General features: G+C 41.6%; 1 protein-coding gene across 1 annotated transcript in view; it reads left to right on the top strand.

The window, feature by feature from the left end:
- CRB1 (crumbs family member 1, photoreceptor morphogenesis associated) overlaps positions 1-27,662 on the top strand; it is a 113,280-nt gene that overhangs the window by 24,210 nt on the left and 61,408 nt on the right. The window contains 7 exon segments of the mRNA XM_009326172.1: positions 10,119-10,255; positions 14,565-14,638; positions 15,372-15,420; positions 15,422-16,026; positions 22,496-22,691; positions 26,142-26,281; positions 27,521-27,657. Coding sequence (XP_009324447.1) covers positions 10,119-10,255; positions 14,565-14,638; positions 15,372-15,420; positions 15,422-16,026; positions 22,496-22,691; positions 26,142-26,281; positions 27,521-27,657 — 1,338 coding nt within the window.

Raw genomic sequence — 27,662 nt, forward strand, 5'->3', positions numbered from 1 at the left:
TTGCCCCGACCCAGGTGCAGGACCTTGCACTTGGCCTTGTTAAACCTCATGAGGTTCACACAGGCCCACTTCTCCAGCTTGTCCAGGTCCCTCTGGATGGCATCCCGTCCCTCTGGCGTGTCGACCGCACCACTCAGCTTGGTGTCATCTGCAAACTTACTGAGGGTGCACTCGATCCCACTGTCTATGTCACTGATGAAGATATTAAACAGTGCCAGTCCCAATATGGACCCCTGCAGGACGCCACTCGTCACCAATCTCCATCTGGACATGGAGCCGTTGACCACTACCCTCTGGATGTGACCATCTAACCAATTCTTCACCCACCGGACAGTCCACCCGTCAAATCCGTACCTCTCCAGTTCAGAGAGAAGGATGTTGTGGGGGACCGTGTCAAAGGCCTTACAGAGGTCCAGATAGATGACATCTGTAGCCCTTCCCGTGTCCATCAAATGGAATGACTGATGTAGTCATTCCATCACAGAAGGCCACTAGGAACTAGAACTTTCCTAGAACTAGGAAAGGAAGGAGAGACAAGGAGTCAGATCTACTTCTTACATAAATTAAATAAACAGAGGAAATAAAGGAGAACATTAACAGGGAAATAAAATAATTATAAAATAAAACCCTCCAAGAAATGCCACCACTATATTGATGGCTACTGGATAGTGTTTGTTTATTCATGGTTTTAAATTTTGTATCATTTTACTGGCAAAAATCTTCCTGCTCTAATTTTGATGAAGGCTTGCTGGATACCTCCTCATTTATAGCAGATATTTCATGCCCTAGTGGCAGGTAGTTTTCTTGTAAAACACACCACCACATAAGGCTTATAGAAACAATTTGCCTTTTGGTGATATTCCTCTAATACGAGAGGCTTATTACTTAACGCGTTCCCCAAGGAAGGCTCCTGAGCGTACCCTGATGTTGGTGAATATTCTGGTTTTGCTTTACTTGTACAATGAAGCATCTTACACAGGTTTCAGAGAAAGGCATCCCTAATTATAAAGTGGGTTTTCAATACCTACTCTTGCTCTTCCTTTGGGTCAGTCACTCCTCCTCAAAGGACACAGGCCCACTGGAGACTGGGATTGGTGCTGCGAGGCCAAGAGATTCCCTGTGAGATCTCTGACTCTGCGTGGCTCAGGCTAGTACAGTTGGTGTAATTCCCCTGAACTACAGGATGCTTGCACAATGCTTTGAGCATGGAAAGTGCTTTGAAAGCACTAACACTTCAGTGTAACACACACACACACAAAAATCATGTCCTCCTTCTCCATGTCGGGCACATGTAGGTTTGCAGCTTGAGATTTTCTTATCTTAAGCAAAGAAAACCAGTTCAATCTGAAAGGCACGGCCAGGGAGCAGCAAGTGTGGACTGCTTTGCAAGGGAAGGGAAGCTAGGAGCTGAGGATGACAGCGGAGCAGTGAGGGCAGTGACTGTACCTTGAAGAGATCAGCCCTACTGGACCTGAGCAAGGCAGGCAGATCAGGTGATGGCAGCTGGGGTTAGCCATGCTCCAGTGATTGACAGACAAGTCTATAGTGATCCTGCAGTCCATAAGTCAGGATCAGTTCTGGGGCACAGTAACCAGGGTCAAGCTGTGGTCTAGTGATCACCAGGCAGGTCCATAGTGAGGTCAAGCCAGGAGGTCAAGCCCAGGTTAGGGTCCAGGACTGGAGTACATGGCCAGGCAGATACCAAGGGTGAGAGCCTGACCTTAAAAGTAGCTTCCAAGCAAAGGAGGGACAGGTCCCTGCTGAGGCTTCATAAAGCCATGGAGCTGTGCTATCAGTGTTGGCCCTGCGCCCTGGCAGCCAAATCCCCAGGAGAGGGGACATGCTCTGGGCATGACAGACAACAAGTTTCAGTAAAATCCTGTACCTGAATTGTTGGCAACCACAAAAAACCAAAGATGAGCTTGTGAGCCATCACCTCAAGCGAACTTTGGGATAAAAGGCCAGTCCGACATCCTGCTTTTCTGCGAAGAAAGGCTCCTGATACTTTTGAGTTAGAACAGAAACAGTAGTGTTGGAGAGACATAGTGTTGGAGCCAACTTTGGCTATGGCTATACTGCTAAATGATCTGGGGATGATGTATCACATTACTGAACTAGTATTTGTTAAAGTTTTCAAAAATCAGGCATAAAAAGGAGTTTGTGAATAAATTATAGCTCAAAGGTTTTTTTCTGTTATTGTTATGTAGGAGACAAGGAAGGAAAATTGTCACCTCAGTAGAGCACCTGGACTAGTGTGACACATACAGCCTTGAACCCTCTGAGAAAGTCATCAAGTGACTGTCAGCCAGACAAGTGCTATGACATAAAAATATGCCAGGGCTGATGAGAGCAGGAGGTCTACCAGCCCGGTCTGGCCTGGCAGTGTCATGAGCTCAGTGTACTTTGCTGTGAACGCCACTACACAGACTAGGCATCATGTTCTGCTGGAAAGTGAAAGGCAGCCAAATGAGCTGCATAAATAACCATGTGATAGAGCCAGCTCCTTACCTGAACAGAACACTAAATGTCAAGCTGAGGACTTGCTTTATAGATACCAGCAGAGTAAAAATTCCGATTTTCCTAGCAACCGCCAAAAATTCATGAAAATCTCATTTCAATCCAAGTTCCTGTATGACAGAGAAGACAATGTGACCTGCAGCTGCTATTCTCTTGGCTTTTATTTAACTTTCATTCTTTCATTTGATTACACTGCATTGCTGCCAGGTGCAATCAAGTTCTGGGGTGTCATCAAGCGAGGGCTTGGCCAGTCCTCTCTAGGATTACAGTATGGACAAGGAGAGGGTGGTGGCTCTTAGGGAAAGGTGGAGCTGGTGGACCAACATCTCTGCACGTTATGTAGTGTGTTGGGGGGTGGACATAGAGTTTTGCCATTAATCAGCAAACAGTTCTTGAAATCAGGGGAAAGGAAACCATTGTGGTCTGTGGATTGGGACTAGCAATTTCATATCATGTAGCTTAGAGACTGATTAGGATCTGCTTCTGAGCTTACTCTGGAAATAAAATGTTGTAAAACCATGAAACAAATTCATTCTTCCTCTGTTACAAGTCAGTAGATTTTTTAGGATGCTACAATACAGTCTGTTTGCAGGTCAGGAAAGCTGCCACAGACGTTGTGTCAGAGCCATGACCATGGTGGAGCTTCACTGTTACATGAAACTAGCATTCAAAAGACTAGCCCTCTGCAAAAGTCCACGTTATAGCACCCTTCTATTGGGCCTGTGACTGATTTATATCTGTATGAGGTCAGTGAGGGCAACTTGTGCAGATCATGATCACATCATTGTTTTTCACCAATCTCCATGTTATGATCTTGGCCCTGTTGGTAGCTGCTCTCAGCACAGGAGCTCAGCAGGAGAGCAGATGGAAACTCTGGTTGCGCCAGTTCCCCCTGTTAGACTCTAGCCTGTCCCAAAATACAGGAACTGCGACTTTTCCCAAGCAGTCTCTAAATCCCAACTGGTAGCTCACGCAGAGCTAATTGTAGGTGATTTCTATTGAAAAGAATTTATTAAATAACAGAAAGGGCTGGACTGTGAACTCTTCTACAAAGTTCATGCTGGAAAAGAATGACCTTGCTTTCTCTGTACTCACTGTGCATCATAGCCGCACTGAAGCTTTCTCCTGATTCCTGTGGCATTTAAATCACAGTGCAGTGTATTTCTAGCAACATAATGCTGATCTGCCACAGGGCTGATTACTCTCTCCTGGGGAGACGGGAGAAGCAGCATCATGATTTTGATATGAGAGTACTGTTACATAGTATGAAACTGAAATTGTGTGAGAAAAGGACTGCATTCAGCAAGCCTGGAGGGACAGTGTGCACTCCGGTGGCTACGGATATCAGTGTGATGCTAGTCTAAAGTTGGAGCTGATGTTGCTGTTCTGCTGCATTTTGTTGGCTTCAGCAACATTTAGTTCTCAGCTGTGTTACTGAGAACCTACTGGAGGCAATCTCAACATCTGCACACATCAATACACAGCTTTGCACCTAGAAACTTTAAAACATTCATTTCCTTACAGACTTCAAAGCAGAGCACAGTCAGCCAGCTGGGAAAAGATCTATAAAAACCCTCATGTGTTTTGTCATGGTTTTTGCCCCTGTTCTAGTATGCTAAAAACCATAATTTTCTGAATGTGCATTTTGTTGCTAGAGGTTTGGCTGTGCAGAATGGATATGGTGCATCTGATATAATATGCCTTGATGGGATCTTCTAGTTATCCGAATGCTATAAAAACAAGTATTTGTGGAGACCGTGTTGAATCGGGAGTCATCAAAACCTGGCTGTGAACATATGCCTGTGTGATACACCTGACAATAACATCTTCCCTATGATTTACTAGCGTAGTACATTTGACCAATGAACATATGCATATTTTCTTGAAGCCAAAATTTAAGCGTGACTTAGAGAGGGAAAATCTAATTTTCTGAAATCTGTGACTAGCAAAGTGGAGGTGAAAATATCCCTCAACAGAAGAGAAATTCTTGGCCCATGTTACAGGTTGGTATGATGCATTTCTAACAATCAGGGCTTTAAGCCTATCCAATTTTGTCTCACAGAAAGAAATTACACCTGGGTCAGTGTTACAGACATTTGAGAGTATATTTTAAACTCACAGCATCTTTATGCACTACTGTATGTCGGAATCACTGCTGTATGCTGTTTCATATTAAGAAAAGGGAAGAGGCAATGAAGCGGAGGGTAGAACCACAGATAAAGGAGACTGAAGAGGATGCTTTCTAATGGCTTTCGAAAGCAAACAATGCACAGACACAGAATTTAAAACTGAAGTCATTCTTGTACTCAATTTTTAGCCCCTCTACTCCAAGCTCAATGATTTAGCAGCAATTGGCAGCATTTCTGACTACTTTTTCTTTCCCGTGTTCGTAGTTGGGCACAGTGGTAGCACGGCTGCTTGCGTGTTCTGACCTAAATGAAATCTCAGTGCGGCAAGTCAGCGGTAGCTGGTCTGCATGAGGGGCAGAGTCTCCCAGCTCAGGCGAGCACCCAGCTCCTTGCTGAGGCTGAATTCAGCGGGAGCCAGGAGCTCAGCGGGAGCCGGGGGCCTCCGTCTTAACAAAGGCAAAGTGCCATAAACTCTCTCCAGACTCCAGAGAAGCTGTGAGACCTTGTGTCTCTCAAGGTGAGATTTGGCCTTTTCAAGAGGCAACAGCGCCTTTGCTCCCTGTTTTCCACTATTTGGAACTCAGACAGAACCAGGAGCAACTGGATTTCACCCAAACTCACAAACTGACAGTTTTACACTGCATTACTCCTTCTGTGTTCCTGAAAATCCCCCCATTGATGCAGAGAAGAAGTGAGACCATGCTTTGGTCTTTCTGCAACCCTTTTTGGCTCTGGCACCATTTCCCTCCTTATTTCGCCATGTGTCTGCTTTCAGGGTGTATGTTTTAGCCTTCCTCCTTAGCGTAGCTGTGGATACAGGTGGTATCTTTCCAACTGCAAGCATTGCTTTCATTTTTCCACTTCCCCAGCACCACCTGCACGCCTCACTGGGTTCACATATCAGGTTTGGAAACACCAGATTATGCTTCCATTAATTCTAAAAGGCTTGATGCTGCCATCTTTGTAACTCTTGGGAGCAAGGCAGGAGAAACACCTTTCACAAAAGCATTACAAACCCACCCATCCAAACAAGTTCTTCTAGGCATGCTGAGAAACCTCACTAAGGGCAAGCAGTATATGATAACATTTTAAAGTATAAGACATAATTCACACCCCTAACTAAACCACCTAGGTTTTCTCTGTTTATTTCTCTCTTTATTTCTGCAAAACCTTTCATCTCACAGGAGAGATCTTTACACACATGGCTCTGTATTCTGAGTTATATGGTGAGCACGTCCCCAGCTTTAATGAAGCCCTAAGAGCAGTGCAGGCAGGAAAGGTATTGATTGAATCCTTGGGACAAAGACATTTAACCTGCAGAATCACCAAATCTTTCCTATAAGCTATCAGGTTTATGACCTAAATAAAACTGTTTCAGATTTTGAGCACAATAAATTTTCCATGTTCTTTGCCTCTGAAGAGCTGATAGAAAGGCAAACTTGAAGCTGGCCCCCAGGTTCCCACCACCATGTGTCGCAGTTGTTGCTCACCTGCCTATTTATCTCCCATGTCCCTGCGTAGAGGAATCCTGTTCTGTAGTATTAAGAATAAATTCTGCTGTGTGAATTCAACTAAAAAGAAATTTTATCACTTCTAAAGGGAGAAAGAACACCTCATTACACTCATGTCTATTCTTCTGCAGAGTTAGAAGATAAGAATGTGGAGACATACCATGAAACTATTAAAGAGGAAAGTTATATTCAGGTAGAGTGTATACAGTAGTGGGGATTGCACAGCAGAAATCAGTTCAGTTTCTACATCAGTGTCTGCATCATTTTCTGTAATGGATATCAGCTACCTTCTGGGCCTGACCAGCCAACTGTCCTGCATCTTATACAGGCAAAAATATCTGTGCATAGTAAAAGCACAACAATCACTATGCACTATCAACTTAAACTGCAGCGCTGTATAGTGCTAAACGTAAAGGTAAAGAAGTAGCGGGTGAACTCTTTTATTCACATTAGAAGCCAGACTGTTTGCATTGCTAGTAGCACCATGCCTTGATGGCCAATTGAACCAAAAATCCTCCAAATTCTATCTGTAGGAGCCCTGTTGAGCTCATGGGCCTGATTCTCCTCCGGTTCCCAGCACAGACACTAGGGTATGATGCAAAACAAAGTGAGAGCCAAAAAGTATTTACTGCATTGAAGCAAAGGATAGAAGTGAAGGGGGGCTATGAGAAGAAAGCATTTCCCTCATTTTCGAGATGTTTGTTTTATTTTTCCACTGATGACAGCACAACTCACAAGCTAATGAGCTGCACCCATTCCCCGCCTTTTCTCCAGGACTCTTGCACTAGCCAGAAAGCAGCCGTGTGTGTACGCATGCCAAGCGAATGCCTGTGAACTAGCACACCTCACCGCGGCGTGATGAAACAGTCACTGCATGGCTGCTTTGTAGGAGATGCTGTGTTTAGTATCATCAGTCGGTGCAGCTGTAAGGACGGCTGCTGCTGAAGTGATCGCAGGGTAAGGAACTCTGGGACAGCACAAAGCTAAAAAGACAGCGAAGGAAAATGACAGCCAACAGTAACGGCCTTCATTCTTGGGGAACAGCACCAAATTAGTGTGAACTTGCAGAAATGTTTGGAGAATAGTGAAATGGAGACACTGATTTAATAACCAGTTCTGTAATTTGAATCACAGACAGCTTTAATCTTAAAGTGTTTCCTAAACAACATTTTAAAATTTTAGTGCTGATCAGTTGTTACTCTTACACTAATATACAATACTTCTGCTTCAGAAAATAAGTTGTTAATTTACTTTCTTTGTTTTTGCTGACGCAAATATACTTGAAAACAAAATGGGCTTTTTTGATAGAAATGGAGTATTTGTGTAACCACCTTTTTTTCTTTTCTGCCTGTGTGTGGTGGTGGTTACTATGGTAATAATCGTGTTTCAAGATTTAAAGCCTGAAAGTGGTTTCTATAACAACATGCTAGGATGTTTTGGACACACAATTGAAGTTAAAGATTCAGGATTAACCCTTTATGACCGCAATATTTGTAGACACAATGACAAGTGCTTGCTTGTTTGGCAAAAATTTGTTCATACCTTCCCAAGGTACACTTTTTCATTGAGCAGACTGAGTAATAATTCCAGCTGTGGATAGAGCAGGTCATGTCCTGGGGCTGGCACTTCTGTCCCAGGTGAAGCTTGCAAAGGAGAAATGGCACCACAGTAACTACAAGCTGCTCATTACATTAAATAATTAAGATGGTAGACAAATGTTTTGGGACATGTGCTGGGAAGGGGTAAAATAACGTTAGTGCAGTGTTCAGGAAGGTTGATACTTTAGTCTGGCAATCAGAACTGTGTGGAAACACTGAAGTTATCTATTCACAGAGAATCTCGATGGAAAAGCTATGTTGAGGGCTAAGATAGCCCCTTACCTGGCTTTGTTTTATCCAGAATGGCATGGTTTCATGTCCTTTTCTTCCCCATCTGCCAAATGCTGATCCACAAATGGCATCTCTGCCTTTCAGCCCATGGTGAAGGTATCTGATCCCAATCTGTGTCACTGTCGATTATGCAGCTGTGCTCATCTCTTCTCTAGTTCACCAGGATACATCCAGATTGAATATATATGCACACCCACAACTTTCTAAGGCTGTCTTTGCAAGGAAGTTATTGTCATAGTGATGAACTGTATTTTCTATGTCATGGTGCACTGCAGATAAACTGAGATATGCCTAGTTATGCCCAAGCCAAGCGCTCTTCAATGCAGCACTAAATGCCTTGGGCAATATTTTAATATTTCCAGTTAAATGCTAATTATTTCAAGATCTCACTAAAGTCACAGAGCTTGATATTTTAGTGACACAGATTTGCACTTGTTTTAAAATCCCAGGGGTAAGTTTTAAACAAGAAATGAACATGAGCATTGAAGGTTCTCGTTTCTAACTCCACACACTGGGCTATCTAAACCCTTGCTACCATCATGTTATCCCATGACTTCTTTAGTGAGCTTATTTGATCATAAAGTAAGCCTTCAGTTGTCAACAAATGCTGTATGCTGTTGTTGAGTCAACAGAAGACAGAGTGAAGTAATAGCACTAAAAGAAGCAACAGTTCCTTCACTTATCCCAATGAAATTTTATCACTAGTGACTGACCACAACCAAGATGCCAATTGTATAAGCTATTTTAGGAAATTAAAAAGTACAAAAGCCCCCAACCAACACACATTTTCTGGGTTTTTAAAAAAAAAAACACTTTTTTTTTGCTATTGTAATTCGATCATTTTTTCATTAGGAGTATTTTTAAAGTTTCATTTCTCAACTCATAGACCAGCTTATTCAGTTTTTGCTATCCATTTATTTCCAAAATGTATGAGTTGTTAAAAAATCAGATTTTGCTGTGAACTGCTTTATCTGCATTAGCTGGTGTAGCTTTCTAGTTTTAACTCAAACGTGTGAAGTAATAACTCTTTGTTTAAAAAAATAAAGTAAAGAAAAAAAGAAAGAAGTCCTCCTCGAAGCACAGTAAACTCATCAGTGTTGATGACTATATGGGTATCAAGAAGGTCTCTATCTTCTCATAGATTTTTTTTTTTTTCTAGAAAATAGACTGGCTCTGTTAAGAAGGTCAGAAAATCTCCGCAGCATATGTAAAAGACCCTGAAGCTGTAAGTGTGGAGAGCTTCTGTGAAGCTTAGAGTCCTCCTTCAGGGGAAGAAGGCACATTTGAAGAATAGCATTGCAAATTACAAACAGCCTCCAGCATGATGAGATGATTAGCAAAGTGCAGGCATGACCACAGTCAAGTGAACTCCAGTTCATAACAATGTGATTAGCAGTGATTGAAATTTGATTTTAAATTCTGCTGCTGATTATGATATTTCAACAACTTGTAAGGAGAGTCGTGTCCAGAAAGAACAAGTCTTTGCTGAAAGACATTTCTGCCAAAAGCAACCCAACACAGTTCACTAGGTTTTTTTTTGTGGACTTTGCATGGCTAAGATTGCTAATCAGATTCTCAGTATTGGGGATCATCAATTTATTTTGATTTTATCAACTTAAGATAACAGTTTATTTTGAAAAGCACACGTGAACTCTCTAGGTCTCTGATTCAAACAAAAAAACCCAACCAAATTGTCCGGAAAGATATAAGAATGAGCTCTTCAAAATTACCTGCTTTACTGAAGAACATTAGTTTCCTTATCAGGAGTCAGAAGATCTGTGCCAAATTGCTTTGGCCCTTTAAAAACTCCTGCCCTGTTTATGTTAACTTTCCAACTAATTTAATTTTGCCCTCCTGTGCTCATTGTCGTGCACTTCCAACACCCATATCATTTTGTATCACTTCAGTGGTTTCTGATCAGCAAGAAGTCTTTACCAGACCAAAATAATGCATTTTTAGTGCTGATCAGTTATATATTATTCATACACTAACAACATCACTTTAATGAATTTAAGTAAGCTTATCCAAGAGGAAAAAACTGGCTCTTTCTCAGCATTTCTTATATTTAACAGTTTGCGCCAACTCCCAGAAGATGCAGGTACCGAGATGTTTCTGGTCGTACCGATGACCTGCCAGTAGATGGCAAGCTTTACTGCAAAGAACTTTACTGCCAAACAGCTCATCCGCATCGAAAGGATTTAACTATGGGGTAAAATGCTTGGCACTAATTCCTCTCGTAATTAGATTAATGTACCAATGTTTATAAAGAGACTGATAATTACCTCACGTGTCAGTCAGTGTAAATCCAAAGTGATCGGCATTTTGTTTCCATTTTTCTTACGTTACATACAAGTTTTAAGACTGTCAGAACAAGTCACTGCTGAAGTGACCTTAATTGCTTAAGAATGAAGATGACTCCTCTGCATATCTGAGCTAGAACATGAGGCCTTTTCAGGTTATCCCTTACCAAAAATCAAGCCCCTCAAAACACTGAAACATTTCTGTCCTCTTTCTGCAAACGCAGTAGAGAATATTCTTCAACCATTAGCTCAAACTGAGCCAGCCTTTGCATCAGACACCGCCATACTCTGCCACATCGCATCACAGAGCATGGGGGAGTTCAGCTTCCACGTGCTATGACCTTCTCCCTCTCTCATTTCCACATAGCTCTCAATAGCTCAATAGGTTCCCAAATCCACCCTTCCGCATCACTCCAGAGCAGCAGGGAAACTGAGTTTCTGTGGGGCAGAAAGGGAGGTGGTGTAAATAACTTGTCTTAAATAGCTGCAAAATGGTGCTCTAACTAGCGGTCCAGGATCCAAGGGTTTTCTGAAGCATTCGTGTCATTTAGGAACATGACTTTTCTCAAAAAAATCATGGGAATGTCCTGGTGAACGGCATACCATTTGATAACCATAGTATGATAATTGTATACCCTTTGATGATCACCTTTTTGAGATGCAATTTTGCTGCTGGGGCAAAACTACTGTATAGCACCCCTAACAAAAAATCTTGGTCCTAGCCTTTAAATCACAAGTAAGCTAAAACTCAGCAGTTATTAGATCTCTGCTAAGACCTTCAGAACTCTTGTGTTCCTCAAGAACTATACAAATAATAAAAAACATGGCACAGCGCATTAGAATGAAGATAAAACTCCAAAAACTTTATTGCTTCACTGTAAACTTGTAGTACAAATCGGACAAAAGCATCCTCTAGGGAGTATTGGATTTATTGAATTGTTTGTTGGCAATTTCTGCATATGAAATTTGTTTTATAAAAGCCAGAGGAGTTGAAATTAAGACACTAGTTAAAAAAAAATCCAGGCAAGGTTTTCTGTTTCATGTTTTTCCCATCGTGGCGTCACCTTGGAGACAAATAGGTTGCCTTCACTACAGACTGTGTTTTTAGGGCTTTCTTTCCTCTTCTCTCATTTTCCATCCACTATTACTGCCTCAGAGAGCTATGAAGCTTTTTAACCAGTGCTCAAAGCTGGTATGTTGCTATCAAAACTGCAGACTGGCAAATGCTTCAGTTTCTCTCACACACAGTCATTACAACAAATTGAGTTGTTGCATGCAAATTATCTCTGGAAAAGCAGTAATAATTAACTAAATTGCTTCTCACGTCACAATTAAGTGGTCCTACTTAAGAAGCACCTGAATGATTGACCTCACCTCTTGTAGTTTACACAGTACAATAGTTAGATAATGTTATAACTTAATCATAGTCAATTTCTTCAAATTTGCAATGCTGCTTCAGACATGCACTTTTAATGAATTTTAACTAGGCAGACAGACTGAAAGGAAAGCTCTTTAAAGTTGTGCAGTCCCAAGAAAAATGTGGGATGTGAAAGTTCCTAAGGAATGCAGTTTTGCTCATTTTAACTGTAATTAATAGATTGCAGCAAGCTCTTTATTATCCAGGCTAAAGAAAAGAAACTAAATACATGGGTAATATACAAAATCATGTAAACTAGGACATCAGAACATACATGAGGGTGTGTTGAGGAGGAGAAAGGTCCATGATACTGCCGGCCATGGAGCCAGTCAGTACACCATGGCCGATGTCTTGAATTTTGCATTCAGTGAGAGCTGTGAGACAGGGGAAGTACAACGGACACCGCTTTAGGATGAAATACCTGCTCCCAGTGCCAAACTGAACAGGTTTTGGGATGGTTTGGGACCCAACAGGTTTGGGGACGGTCATTTTAAAGGCAGACTAAATCAGAAATACTATCTTTGTCCTGTTTTCCTTCAAAGAACAGGAGGTAAAGCTCCAGTTCTCCTCCTGCTAATCAATGTTTATCTTGCCTTCTTAATCAGGTCTATCTTAGCCTGCATTAAATAAAGATACCTTTACCAAGAAAAGACCATACCTTTTCTAGATATTTCTCCTCTGCATCTCTGGTATATATGAGCATGACAACAGCTAAAAATAGTTCAGACAAAAACATTTATCAGGTTTTACTTATACATGCAACACCCCAAAAGAAACAATCAAGAAACTATTTCTATGTAATACTTAAGACCACTGTTAGTTTGTTTTAAATCACAATGTCACTGTTACTATCAATGTTACTACATAAATCTCTATTCTGCTTGTTCAAACAAGTATTAATTAGGTATTTGACTCAGTAAATGTACCCATTTATGAGCATCAAGTTAGTTCAGATTGGTGCTTTTTATTCTCGGAGGTGCTGCTGCTCCTGTGTACACCTCAAGTCAGAAGGCACAACAATGAAACACAGATAACTTTTCCAACCTCCCCATTTATTACCACAGTGTCATCTCTACATAAGCTGTCTTTCCTAAGCTGGTAATGCCTTCTGAGGCTTTCTTCCTCCACTTCCCCTTCCTGGGAAAAAACAGATTAAATTATATTATGTATTAAAACACACATTATGAAAATGCACCCTCATCAGTCTGTTTGCATTCTCTGACAATCCCCAGTGGTCGGTTGTTATCCTCGGGTGACCAACCCTAGCCTCTCACTTTCCCAGCCAGCCAGGCATCTGTCCCAGGACTTTACCAGCATTGGTCTAGCCCCAGTTGTTCATAAGCATCTCTACATGCTGCTTCTCCTTCAGTGCCCTGTCTCCTTCTCTATTGTGTCCACCCTGCTGAATCTCAGTTCCAAGAACCAGGGAGAAATCAGAGACTGGTGGTAGATGGGTCTGAATTTCTTTGAGAAGTTCAGCTCATCCACAACACCCTGTTTGCACAAACATACACTGTTCTGCTATTCATTTTCAGGTAACTGCTGTAGAAGATAGATACCCTTTGTATTTCCAAACAAGACTCCAGAATAAAAGTATAAACTGAAAGAAGAAAATAGGATGTTTACAGGACTCTCATACAGATCATTTAATGCAACTTTCTTTCTCCAGCCCACTAGTCTTTCCCTTCTGAATCACTACCTTCTCTCCAAAAGGAATGTTCAGCTTTATTTCATAGATTCTTGGCCAAGATATGACTGCTTTTTTTCCCTCCTGTGATACAAATAATTTTTTTTCTCTAGCCATATGCAAAATATTTGTTTAGAGTTTTACCCTCATATTTTGCGGAATGTCACATCATAATCACATTAGAAGTCTGATGGTATTCAGATGTTCACTATACAGTAGAGGATTTCTTATAACATGGTGAAAATCAGTTGCAGAAGAAAAAATTGTACTGGATAGAACTCTTCTTATTATACTCCAGATCAGATTTTCCAATTTGATCAGTAGGAACTGAAAAACTATACATGCATTTGGCTTTTTAGGTCAGTATTTATATGGTCCCTGTCTTCTAGGTGGTTTATGTCAGTAAATACTTGCCTTTCTTCTCTCCATTAATCACTGTCTATGAGGTTTGATCTGCCATTGTTTTATTTTACTAGCACAGTATTTGGAGGCAACTCCAGGATTTCTTCCACTAGCCTCTCCTCAGCATTCAAAAGCTTGACCTTTAGACCAAGATAGAGGTCTAGAGCAAACACCCCATTTGGAATCATCCCTTTGGGTCTTACCATCTCCACAGCCTTGAGTCAGTTTATATGGGAGTAACAGAAATTCCCGAACGCTGCAGGATGTGTACCGGTGATTAACACCGTTTCCACTGACTCACACCAAAACAACGGCAAGTCATGACAGAAGCAACATGATATTATGAGATGAATTTAGTGATCAGTAGAACCCCATTGCGCTCTTCACCTATGTCTGTGCTGCATGTGGGAGACCTGATTATAGCACAGATAAAAGTACACAAGCTTCAGCCTAGCTCACTCGATATTGTTGGCAGTGAAGCTGTCACTGCAGAGGATTCAGCCCAGGTCAACACACCTACCTCAGGCGCTCAGTATTTGGCACCTTGCCGCTATTGCTTAGTATGCCTAACACTGAATTTAAGGCAGCAAGTATATACCTACATATGTATGCTATGCTTATCCGAATACAGCCATTTATTTTGGTATGGAGACAATAATGATTTAAAAAAATTATACAGTTTCATGGTGAAATTCTTGTTTTCTTTTACTAGAAAGAACATCCTGCACTACTTTCACTGCTTTAACTCTATCAGTGTTTCTCAGTTGTGGGTTATGAACAATGCTGGTAACAGCTTGCTCCTCCTTGATTGGGAAGTGAGAAGTAGCTATTGTTATTGTCAGCCAGTCTTTACAGCAGCAAGGCACTCCCAGTGGCCTTTAATTACTGCCAGGAGCTCGGTTCCTGGAGGGTAAGGAACATGTTTAACACCGTGTTCACCATGTCCTTTCAGCCTCAGAGACTGGAAGGCTCTCAGAGGGCTATTTTGAATCTCAGGTGTTTGGGAGATTCTTTGTGGTGGAAATGCTGTACAGCTGTCAAATTACTATTTATAATCAGGAAGCAAATATCAAAGTGCATGATGGTTTGAGCCGCTTACTTGAGCTATAACTGCATCCAAGTCATTTAGCTCTGTTGAAATCTAATACAAAAAACTTCCACCACAAAAGAATATAAAGTGGTACTGAACTGAAAAATGTGGTTCAACTCCTCTTTCTAGTAAAAAAAATAAATTTGTCTTAAATATGCCTAAAACCTTTCCATATTGTTGGATAGCTGTTGACAACCACCAATATTGTTACAACCGTACTCTTAATATAGTATTCAGCAATCCTGACACCTCAGGCCATGGTTGTTGGAAGAGGCAAGAACAGGAAATTACAACCCACTCATATTTTCATAATTGTTTTAATTTTACATTTATTAGTCTACTGATACATGTCACACAGTAACCAGCCCTGTTTTCTTCTCAACAAGCCAACAATTGGAGGTGTTGGTTTTGAAACACAGTTGGGTTGAGTTGCATTTCTTTCACTCTTGTTTACTCCCAGTGCTGTGGAAGTCCTCAGGATTTTTTGTTTCCTTTCTAGAGACACTTTGCATGAGGAATGATCCCAGGTGCCTGCCAAACTCCTGCCAAAAGAACTCTACATGCGTTGCTGGTCGTAAAGACGATACTTGCCGTTGTGGAGATGTGCCAGCAGACAGCGTGGAGGAACTCTGCAATAAAACCTCTGATCCTTGCTCCTCAAACCCTTGTCTTCAAAATGCTACCTGTTTAAACTCTGCTGGAAACCTCAGCTTTACTTGCGAGTGCCCTGCTGGGTATAATGGACCTACCTGTGAAATAGCCATCAGCGTCTGTGACACAAACCCTTGTGAGCATGGAGGCACCTGCCAAAATGGCCTGGCTGGGCCCACCTGCCTTTGTAGCGCAGGATACACAGGTACACTCTGTGAAATGGATTTTGATGAATGCGTTTCCGAACCGTGCCACAACGGAGCAGTGTGCAGGGATGGGGTTGATGAATACTCCTGCTACTGTGTCCCAGGCTACCAAGGCAAGCACTGTGACCTGGAAGTGAACGAATGTGTGTCAGATCCGTGCCTGAATGGGGCAACGTGTCTCAACCAGATAGGACAGTATGACTGCATCTGTCCACTTGGGTACACAGGTAAGCACTATTAAAACAACTTTTTCTTTGCATCGTGGAGAACCATCATAATTCATGGTCCAAGTTCAACTCCGCCACCCACACACTTATTTAGTCATATCTGTATTACCACCTTGCCTTCAGCTTCGACACCAGTGGCTGTTGGTGCATTATGGGTTACCTTACCACTGTGAACTACTGATATCAGATAGAGAAAGATTAAAGAAATCTCACATTTACCAAAAACTACAGAGCAGTTTCGTGAACATCAAGCTATGTCACAGGGCTAGGTTAACTTTCCTTTTAAAAGAATCATTCTCAAAATGCTTGTCCTCAGAGTGCTAGACATAGTTTTTGGTCCTCAGACAAAACCTATATTTGACAGGGTTAAAAATTAGATCTGATTAGACTTGCTTGATTTGCTAATCACGACAAACTGTACTCTTAAACCTAGACGTTTCACGTTAACTTCCCCTCCTCCACCCTTCCCAGAAACAGAGGATTCATTTGCAACTAGAACATTGTGTAAGTTAAATAGAAAGAAAAGTATTATCATGTTCCCAAACTGCCCATTTTTTGATAATCCCATTTTATGTGGCTCCATTTTTAAGGTACGGGTGTGACTTTTCTTGCCTACTTCCTCTACTGGAGAGCATATAATCCTTGTGGGAGACAGCTCCCTTCAAATTTCAAAGCTGTATTCAGGGGTAGGACTGCAAGAGATAGCACACTGAATCATTAAAGGGAGAAAAGGGGAGGCATTTTAGTGATAGATTGCCAGCCAGGTAAGCAAAGGAAAAAAAAAAGAATCATACAGCAAAAGGGGGGAAAAAACAGCTACTGCTTCAAGTGATTCAAATGAATAAGAAATAAGAGATGTGGTTTACAGCTCCATTCCCAAATCCCCATGCAGGAGGGGAAGTCAGAGGGAAAAAGCAGCTTTCCTGTGTCTGACACAGCACTCACTGGAAGCCAGCCCTCATTTAATATCCCTCATGAGCACGGAGAATGTTATTTGAAGGAAGCTTGTTACCTTCCCACCACCCCGCTGCTGCCAGCGGGTGTCTGAGCCCAGGCCAGCCGTGGAGAAAACTACATAACCCGGGGAAAGCCGAAGAGCAGAAGGAAGGAAAAACCTATTAACAAGCAGCATGGTTACTCTGCAATGATCAGACTCAACCCAGACCTCCTGTTGTATTCAGGAAACTGTATTTGTTTAACTGGCACTGTTAGTGGGGTCCAGGCCTGGATCTATAGCCCGGGAACTCGGTTTGAAAGAGGCAGAATATACACCTTAGAGAGAAAGAGAGAGAAAACATAATAAAATAGTAAAGCCCAAACAAAAAGAAATGAAGATTTAGATCAACACAAACTGCTGGAGGAAACTCGCTCTGCTGGAGTCACTCCACTTTCATCACGAAATTCTGCTGTTTCCCAGGCTGGTGCTCGCTGCTCTCACCAAAAATCAAGCGATGTCACTGACTGCTCTGCACAAGCAGAGTGAAGAAACGAGGAGAGAGCCAAGGAAGGAGAAGAGGGCTAAAATACAAAGCAGAAGAGGCCGCAGTGTTTTGACATGCAGCTCCAACACTGCTTCCAGCAGCAAAGAGACTAATCGTAATAATTCTGTAAAGGAGTAGCGGACTGTTCCTTCAGCAGTAAAATATCAGCTTTTAAAGGCTACTTAACAAAATGATTTATCAGAAGCATTCTTTTTTGTTGTTTTCTGCACCTTGCTGTGAGTTGCGCTAAATGCACGAGCCAGAGGGATTACTGGATGAAAGCCCTGAGGTGTCCCCACTGGTAATAAAAACCCTCATTTACTCCGTCAGGGGATCTTGCCAACCATTATTACCCTGGCCTGACACCATGAATTACTGTGGGAAGTCATCCAGCCTCATCTCATTTCCCTAAGATGTTAAAAAGGTTATATTCTCTTGATATGTAGGTAGAGAACGTACAGTAAATCTACAGCAGTAATGTTAACCAAATGCTTGAGTTACTGGCTGCGGTTGCTACTTGTTTCATGGACTATGACTGCTATTTTGTATGATTGGTATGCTGCAGCACTCCTTAAAATAGCTGAGAAATGTCACACATAATTCTTACACAAATGGAAGAGGTTAGAACGCACCAAGAGCCAGAGTGGAAAATTCAGCATGAAATCCACAGTTTCTATGATAATGCTCTGCACGTGTGAAATTATTTACAAGACATGTGTCATGCAGCTGTTAAATAATGAAGCTCAATTGGTTTGTTGAAGTTTTGCTGGCTACCTTAATCAAATGCGTTTTTTCCTCCATTGCACTAATTGCACTTGCTTTTAATTCACCCCAACAGAGCATGGTGTAAGAGCCTGTTATTACCCACAGCTAGGTACGTTAATTACCTTGCTGGACACAGCTGAAGCCAGTCCTCCATTGCCAGTGAACATTTTAGTGTGAACTATCAGGGGTGCATGGCAGGTCCAAAAACCAGCCTTAGCCCAAGACAAAAGCAGGAGAAAGTGTTTCAGTGACAGACGCAATAGGTACAATGGGCTAGATTCATTCTTGGTGCAATACCTTTTACTATGATGCAACCACAGCTGGAATGAACTCTGTACAATAGGAAGAAATTATTCCTGATGGATCTTTAAGTTCTCATGCAGTATTCTTATCAATAATATGTACGCCATGCCAATATTTAGAGTAGATACGTCGTAAGTCTTAGGCACTTAAAGGCAAGCAGAGGCACAGCAGCCTCTACCATGGGATGAAGTACCTCAAGTACAGATCTCGCTTCCCAACAAGCTCATGGTAGTATCACTGTGGATATCGATAGCAAACGGCGTGGTCCATCCAACAGCAATTGCCAACAAAGTGGAAGGTCTGTTCCCTTCCCCAGCTTTCAAGTTTCAAACCTGTGCTCTCCGCCTCATGCCCTAGCCAGCCTGAGAAGAGGACTCGGCCCAGGTTATCAGCTTGCTGCTGAGACTCCTAACCGCAAGACAGTGAAGTGAGAGGCTCCCAGCAGTACTGGCCACATTTCAAAGGGTTGTCAAAATAAAGATTAGCAGAGGGCATATGCATCCAAGGAGTGCTTGCCGCAGTTCATAATTCCCAGCGCTGAAACCCTTGGTTGGATTTAGCCCCGCTGTTCTCCTCCAATTGCATCTGGTTAGTGCAGTGTTGTAAGACCTGTAACATCTTATGTCTGTGCATGCACACAGGTAACTGGTGGTTTGTACAGACCTGTGTGCAAAAAGGACAAGCCTTGCTCCAAGAAAATGAACTCCTCCCTCTATCTAGTTTTTTATGAACTCTGTTCCTACCCTTTCAAAGCTGGTGTCTCAAAAATAGCTATCTGACATTCTCCATCCAGATGAGGGCACATAAGATTACTATATACAGATTGAGGAATTTTGGGACAGTCTTCTGTACCTGCCGTGCCCGAGCACAGCACTACAGCGCAGGAGAGCAGAAGGGGTGACCTGGATACCAATTTCCAGCCGCACTAAGAACACGCAGGTCCACCTGGAACTACACTGAGCCTGCAAACCTTTAGTATCTTTGACTGGAAGGTGACTTTACAATATATCTGTAGGCAGGCAAGTCTGAAAATGTTGGCTGTATCTCTTTCATCCTCACCCGCATTTACTTTTTATTGACTGGGGCTGTACAAAGAAGTGCACAGTAGGACTCGTTTAAAAAGCAAGCAGTATCAGAAATAATCTTAGTTCTTCAAAGAAACCACAAACATTATAAATATCCCTTATATCCACCTGCCCAGTCTTTCAATTCAAACCACTTGTGCCGCTTGGTATCTGCTGAAACACTTTGCCTGCTCTAGGACAGGACACCTTTGCTCTTGATGCTGTAGCCCCATGCAATAACCGTGGCAGGGCTTGTTGGTGCTTTTTTTTTTTTTACTTTCTGGCACATGATATTTGGCATACAACATATTTATGACACAATGTTAGACTGAGGTGCAAATGTAGATCTAATCTTTTCATCTCTCTTCTTCACATATAAGAAAGCCTGACAGGAGATTCAGTAGAGGCTAGGAAGGAATTCCTCCCGTTTGCATGGCATATCGCATTGGCTGGATGCATTATACGGAGAGAAGTTTTCTTCTGAGGCAACATTGCCGAAGGCAGGTTACTGGGCTTGATAGATTAAAGACATGAACCAAAACAACAACGCTGTTTTCTCATGTTAATTGTCAGGCTGTTCTCAGGCCTGTAGTTTCAAATTTGGCTGAACTGAGGATCAGTTGAGCAGGGCTTGTTTTGTCACATGATTTTTAGTGTTCGCAGTAAGCTGTTAACAAGCTCTGGCAGATTTACGGTCACTAGACATACTTCTGCAAACACATTGTTTACAATTACAGTGAATTCACAGGGCAATGACCACAGAGGGATTGCTCACTATATCTGGATGTAATGTACATTACCATAAAGCCATAAGAGAGCGTTCCTGGGCTACGGTCTCACGGCAGGCTCCCGCCGAAAGTAGTGGCTAGCTGAATCAGTGAACCTTAAACTGGAGGCACGGGACCAGCGACTTCACCCATTCAGTGTTCTGTACGTGGTCTCAAGAAACTATAAAAATATATTCTCTAAAATTACACCAATAATTTTTCATAACTACTAGAAAGATGAACTTGCACTTTTATGTTTAAATACAATGAAAAATAGCTATGACACATCCTCAAATTTTGTTTTCATATTTTAAGAAATTTCCAGGTATTTATCTAGAATATGGATTTTTAATTTTTTTAAAAAAGATTCTACATTCAAAGAGGCAAAAAAATATTAGCAATCTCAGTGTTTTGAGAAAAATATTCTTAAAATGTACAAATTTCACAGCAGGACAGAGCTGGCAAAAATAGCATAAAGAAAGAATTAGAGGTGAGCTCCTAAATAAATTGCTAAGACAATACCCATCATCAAAACATGTCTGTTCCCATCCTTTGAAAGCCTGCCCCATCATCTTGTACTGAAAACTTCACCTCTCCAAAAAAATGGAACCCATTCTCAGGGCTGCAAATTCTCTTTCAAGTAGGAAATTCCCCTGAAAGTTATTTACAATAATACTGCTACTTTGGTAAGCCAAATAAAAGATAGGGAATTCCAATTAAAAGCAGCAGCTTCATTATAATTTGCCATTTTGCATCTGTTTTGTGGCTGATATTGTAGCTTTTAAAACAAATTGACCTGGCAGGTGAAAATTATTTAAAAACAGTATCACTATTACTCAAAACACTAAATAAGTTTTCCTGGTTTCAGCTGGGATAGAGTTAATTTTCTTCCTAGTAGCTGGTACAGTGCTGTGTTTTGGATTTAGGAGGAGAATAATGTTGATAACACACCGATGTTTTAGTTGTTGCTGAGCAGTGCTTACACTAGTCAAGGACTTTTCAGCTTCCCATGCTCTCCCGACTGAGAAGGCCAGAGGTGCACAAGAAGCTGGGAGGGGGCACAGCCAGGACAGCTGACCCCAACTGGCCAAAGGGACATTCCATACCATGGGACGTCATGCTCAGTACATAAACAGGGGTGGGGTGGGGGTTAGCCGGAGGAGGAGGAGGGGTGACCGCTGCACGGGAACTGGCTGGGCATCGGTCGGCAGGTGGTGAGCAACTGCACTGTGCATCACTTATTTTGTATATTCTTTTATCATTATTATTATTATTATTTTCCCTTCCTTCTCTGTCCTATCAAACTGTCTTTATCTCAACCCACGAATTTTACTCATTTTTCCGATTCTCTCCCCCATCCCACTGCGGGGCGGGGAGTGAGCGAACGGCTGTGTGGTGTTTAGCTGCCTGCCAGGTTAAACCACAACGTAAGTACATAAGCATACAAAACCCTGAAATAATCAAAGCAGGAGCTGCAAGGCATTAGTTATGAAGTTTTCTTAGTATCTCCTGGACTGTGCTAGAGATAAGAAAAAGGAGTGTATATTCAACCTGCCAACTATCATAAATAGCTGTAAACTAGTATTAGTACTGATTTAGTTCCATCAGTAATCTCTGAAGAGCAGCTCCACGATTCTGACCTGTTGCAAACATGGCATCATAGACCAATTTATCTACACATTGCTAAATCTTAAAAAAAATTAAAGCAATAAAACACAGCTAAACAGACAGCTTTCCAATGAATTCAATTAACTGTGCAGCTTTAAATGGACTCTTCTGAGGTTATTAAATTACTAGCCACTTCTGTATTATATAAATATGATAGTAGCACGGTTTGAATAATATGAAAATTAGTTTGTTCTGTTTCCATGTTCAAGCTAACATAAAAAGTTGTTATTCTACCTATTCTTGTGAATAACAGCTGGTCTGTTCTTTTGTAAATTCTCCCAAGCCTTGAAAAAACTAGTCTTGCAATGAACATTGAGGAGGAAATACCTTTTAAAAATAGGCAATTACTTAAAAAAAAAAAAGATTAGGTGAATATTGTACTTCTAAGTTTGGGGTTTGTTTGTTTTCTTTGCTTTTGAAGGTACAAACTGTGAGCTGGAAATAGATGAGTGCTCATCGCAGCCGTGCCTGAACGGCGCAACCTGCCGGGATTCCCTGGGGAGCTTCGCCTGCTCCTGTGCGCCGGGCTTCCTCGGAGACCTCTGTGACACCAACATCGACGAGTGTATCAGCCAGCCGTGCCTCAATGGGGGACAGTGCACAGACGACACCAACGGGTATGTCTTCTACAGCTGGGTAACGCTTATGTGAGGTGCTATTAGCTCCTCTGTTTGCAGATGGGAATGCTACAAGAGCCTGCACTGCTGGCTCACTACCCAGCTGATTTAGTTTCAAATTGTGGATTTCACTCCTGGATCCTGCACTGATTTCACTTTAAATTTGAAAAGAATTAAAGAATGCAAGTCTGGTGTCAGAGCCAGTAGGACAACAAAACATTTATGGCAAAGACCGATCAAGTGGTACGTCTTTCACATTTGTACTTTTACTTTAAATATTTACAATGTGTTGTTTGTGTAGCCCTGAGGACTGTCATTTACAGATGAATTCTGTTTCTAACGCTCATCAAACTTTAGTTTCCAAGAGAGATGTGAGAGTGTATAAAATTGAATTTGCCAACAGCAGCTGCCCACACTGACAGACAGAAGCATTAGAAAAGAGAGGCAGAGGAAAACTGTAATAATAGTAACCATAGTAATAGATATCATTAGGAAATGTGTCAGGAACTTCACAGGCATATAGCACAACAGCTCCTTATTCAAAACAACCTGCAGTCCATGGACAAAGAAAAAATAAATAAAGACAATTCAAGGTAACAGAAAAGTAAGTTTCTCCACCTGATGTTAATAGTCCTACACAGAGGTCCAAGCGCAGCCCAGGCAGCCAGACCTCTGGCATTTGTTCACCAATACTGGCTTTGCATACTCAGCATGAGATTCCCAAAACTGAAAAAGTGTATGTATGAGCTCAAGTCTATGTTATAGAAAAAAAAAAAAACACAAAAAAAGCTGAAAGTTCATGAGTGTATTCATGCAGGCGCTCCCCTTGCCAGTATAAGATTTGTCTTCTACTGTGTATTTACCAGTTTTTATAAAGCAGTTTTGAAGATTTTAGTGCTGCAAACATCAATCCAAAAATCATATCAGTGAAAGGCATGCTTGCCTTGAATGACAGGGGGAAAGAGATCATGTTCTGGGAATGAGCTTTTGTACAGTGTGGTGACATGGCACTAACTTTGCAGAGCTCCTTTTCAGCAGTGCTGAATGACTCCGAACAGGACAAAGCAATTTACTATTTTCCAGTGTAGCTAAAGCATGACAGCAGGGAGAGGGAGGTCACCTTGCACCCGGCTAGTTCACAGCAGACCCACTTAGTAACCTGCAAGCCTTTTGAGGATACGTGCATGAGGTGAGCAACTGGGACGCTCATTCAGGCCAGACTTAATCCTACTCATTTTTCTCCTAGCTTTTAAAGCTGAGACGCATGTAAGAGTGATTTTAATTGGCTTGTAATACTGCAGGATATCTGGAGAACGATTGGAGCTTTTTCCACATTTGTTACATGATGAAAAGGGTTGGACAACAAAGCAATTCAAAACAGAAGGGTGTCTAGCAATTTCCTTCCTTTTGTGTATTTTTTGGGTTAAATGAAGAATTGTAGTCTTTAGACAGTAGTTTTCCTTTTCTGACTAATGCTGCAGTACAGCTGAGGCTTTTGTGTGTGCCACCAGCTCTCAGAAATGTGCAAGGTGACAGATTTAGCATTTAAAGCCATAAATACAAACACCAAAGGAAATTCTCTCCCAAATTTCAGACCAATTCTTCCAGTGAGGTTTCATGAATGCAACAAAGTATAACTTGTTCTCTTAAAAAAAGTTTCACATTATTGCACATTTCTTATTTAAATTCAATGATTTACAGAGGTGCCTTAGTTGGACCTACGAAACCTGGTGTGCACAGGTACAGAAGATACCTTTGCATGCTCCAAGCCTTTTTTCCATAGGAAATATTCCCAGGACCTTCAATGCTCTTTTGATTGCATAGGAAGGAACATCTGCATGTGTTGCTTTCTGCATATTTTGAAGATCAAACAAGAAGCCCCAAAAATATGTTCGGTAGAGTATCACTCTTAATAGAAAAAGTCATCTGCCTGCTCAGCCACAGCCTCCCTGAAGGTCAACAGCAACATTAAACACTTAAAGATACCCGAGAAAGAAAGCACACTGGTGGGTGTGCTTCACATTAAGCAGCAAGTTGTGAATATTCCTCACTGCTCCTTCATTCTGGACCAAAGGGAAAAAAGCATGGGCTAAGGCAGAAAAAAAATCTTTCACCACAAAGCTGAACAGCACCAAACTGAAGGCACATGGAGGAAATGTGTGAAAAATACAGCAAAAGAAAGAGACTTCTGTTTTGAGAACATACCTTGGAAGGAAAATTACTTTTCTGATTCACTTCTTCCTCATTACTTTTTATATCCTAAATTCAAATGCCACCTTGTCTAAGTCACCTCTGATTTTGATTTAAGAATAATCCATACACTCGTAATAAACTGGCCTGCCAGAAGTTTCTGCTTATGTGCGCTTAAATAGTGTAGTAAAAAGTTTACGCTTTTTGGTTTGTTAGACTGCAGGAGCCAGTTGTTCTCTGATGCTCCCTTATGTTCAACAATTTCACTTTCTCTCCATATATTTACTCCAAGTCTAAAACCTAGATATTAGGCACAGAAATTATCAAATAAGTATACTTATCTATTTTTCAGCAAGATTCCCCATTATTTCAATTGTACAATAACTAGTGTATCATTTTAATGTAAAATAAAACAAGAATAATTTTTTGTTTCTGATAATTATTGTTAGACAAAGACCATCCAAGCACGCACATTTAACATAGTTATCTTGCAAAGGCCTGTCTTGTCTTGACATATACAAGTTGACCTTATACTTTATGAGCATAGGAGTTGTGTATTTTATAATAATTAGTTCACCTGAAAAAAACCACAAACAAAAAACTCCAGATGTTACTGATTATCTTGTACATTGCTCGTTTATATATACTAGTTTGTTTACTTCTAAACCCCTAACAGTAACATTGCTATCAAAACGAAGCTCATATTACTGTTATTATTGGAACTATGCAAGCAATTGACATTTTTGTACTAACCTAACAACAAAAAATATTGGTTTTCATCAAAGAGAAAATATCACTTAGTCGAGGAACAGAAATTGCCTTATTTTTTGGCCAATTCAATTTCTACCAGTCCAAGAGAAAGGGTTACTAATACACTTACTGACTCTCCCCTTTTCATTTTGTGAATAATGTTAAGCCTACAAAAATTGCATTGGAAATGACAGAAACTTCCCCCCCTCCAAATTAAAAAAAAAGGGGGGGGGAAATCAATAATTCTTAGAAGAAATGATCTGTCAAAACCAATTTGAAGTCACAAGCAGGTTTTTTTTCCCCCAGACAAAGCCACATATTTCAGGAAAAAGCTCACTGTCGGTTCTCAAAGGCTGCAGTTTCTCCTAGAGCACCAGATGGTGGTCTTGGAACTGGTCTCAACTGTGCAAGCTGCTAGCCAAGGCTACACAAGAAGTCTGCGCAGGTTTGGGAACAAAGCCCAGATCTCCTGACTTCCAGCGAGAGTGAACATTGCATTTTGTGTTGCAGGTACAGCTGCAACTGTACTGGTACTGGATTTATGGGCATACACTGTGAAACCCTAACTCCCTTATGCTGGTCACAACCATGCTACAATAACGGCACTTGTGAGGACAACGCTGACAATTACACATGCCACTGTTGGCCAGGTAAGGTCTAAGTTCTCCTATAAACTCTCTTTCCTTGTGTAGTAGATATGTCCTCATTTTTTTGCTGGTACAATAAAAGGTTGAAGCTATATAACCTTAAAAATACTCTATGGGCTTGTGTTTAGATGGGCTCCACTCCTCAGCATCATGACTCAGAGTCCTATGGGGAAGTTGTTCTCTTTTCCAGCTAAGGATTTCCCCGCACAGCAGAAGTTGGCAAAAACAAAAGTGCCAGCATTATGGAGTAAAGACAGGAGACAAGTCAAAGTTGGGATCCATCTTCCGTTTTCTTAATCCTTCAACCCATGCGATACATAAATGAATCACTGCTGCAGCTGATCCTTTTTTACTCTTCACTAACATGACCTTTAAATCAGTCTAAAAACTTACTTTTCAATGCAAAATATTGTCTGTTTATAAATAAAAATTAAACTAGGTGTTACATTGGGAAACTGATCTCCTTCGTATGACCAGTGCAAGTTCTTCTGTCTAGCAGTGTGGGGTGAAACACACTGGGCTGCGTTCTCCTCTACCAGCAATGCTTGCGTATCCAGCCGTTTGCAAAAAGGCTCCCACAGCCCCAGTGGGGACGCAGACACTCCGCTCTTTGAGAGACACTGTGACTCTTTCAGCGTGCAGACTAACCACAAGAAGTCTCTCTAGAACGTTTAACGTCTGTCCTTACTGAGGACACAAGAGCACAGCACACTGTGAGGAGTCAATGCCACAGCGTTCTTGGACTACACGGTTCTCGGTGCATTAGAAATGGAAAGATTAGACAGAGCACTCAGCCCTTTTCAGAATTTGGGAGTTTTGTGGCACTTCAAACTCCAGATAAAGCACTTTACAAACACCGAATAATTTATACTCCCTGCCCTCCTCTGTTGTAGGGAGGCGATGCAAAAGGAGAACTTCACACAACCTGAGAGCGTATCTACACCACAACGCAGCACCTTGTTATTCACACAGATCTCCACCTTCCTTCCTAAAAAATACCAAAGTCTGCAGAGCACAGCAAAGCTCAGCTAGTGAATGCAGAGTAGCCGTAGCAATATCCTCCTGCTGAGCCCTGACAGAGCGCTGCAAGGAAACATTCACACCTTCAAGAAGCAGAGGAAATCTTTTAGCACATGACAGAGTCTCAAACCAAGTGCATCTAATATTCACAATAATATTTTCAGGTCTGGAATGAATGGATAGCACATCAATTAAACGCCTTCTCTTCATGGCTCTCCGCAGGCTATGCGGGTTCCCGCTGCGAAGAGGACATCGGGGAGTGCAGCAGCAGCCCCTGCCTCTCCGGGGGTGACTGCGTGGAGCGCTCCTGGGCCGGCCGCTACGGGAGCGTCCCAGGCCTGCCGCCGGCCTTCCGCTACGACAA

This window comes from Pygoscelis adeliae, unplaced genomic scaffold (genome assembly GCF_000699105.1).
Source record: "Pygoscelis adeliae isolate BGI_AS28 unplaced genomic scaffold, ASM69910v1 Scaffold256, whole genome shotgun sequence".
Taxonomy (NCBI): domain Eukaryota; kingdom Metazoa; phylum Chordata; class Aves; order Sphenisciformes; family Spheniscidae; genus Pygoscelis; species Pygoscelis adeliae.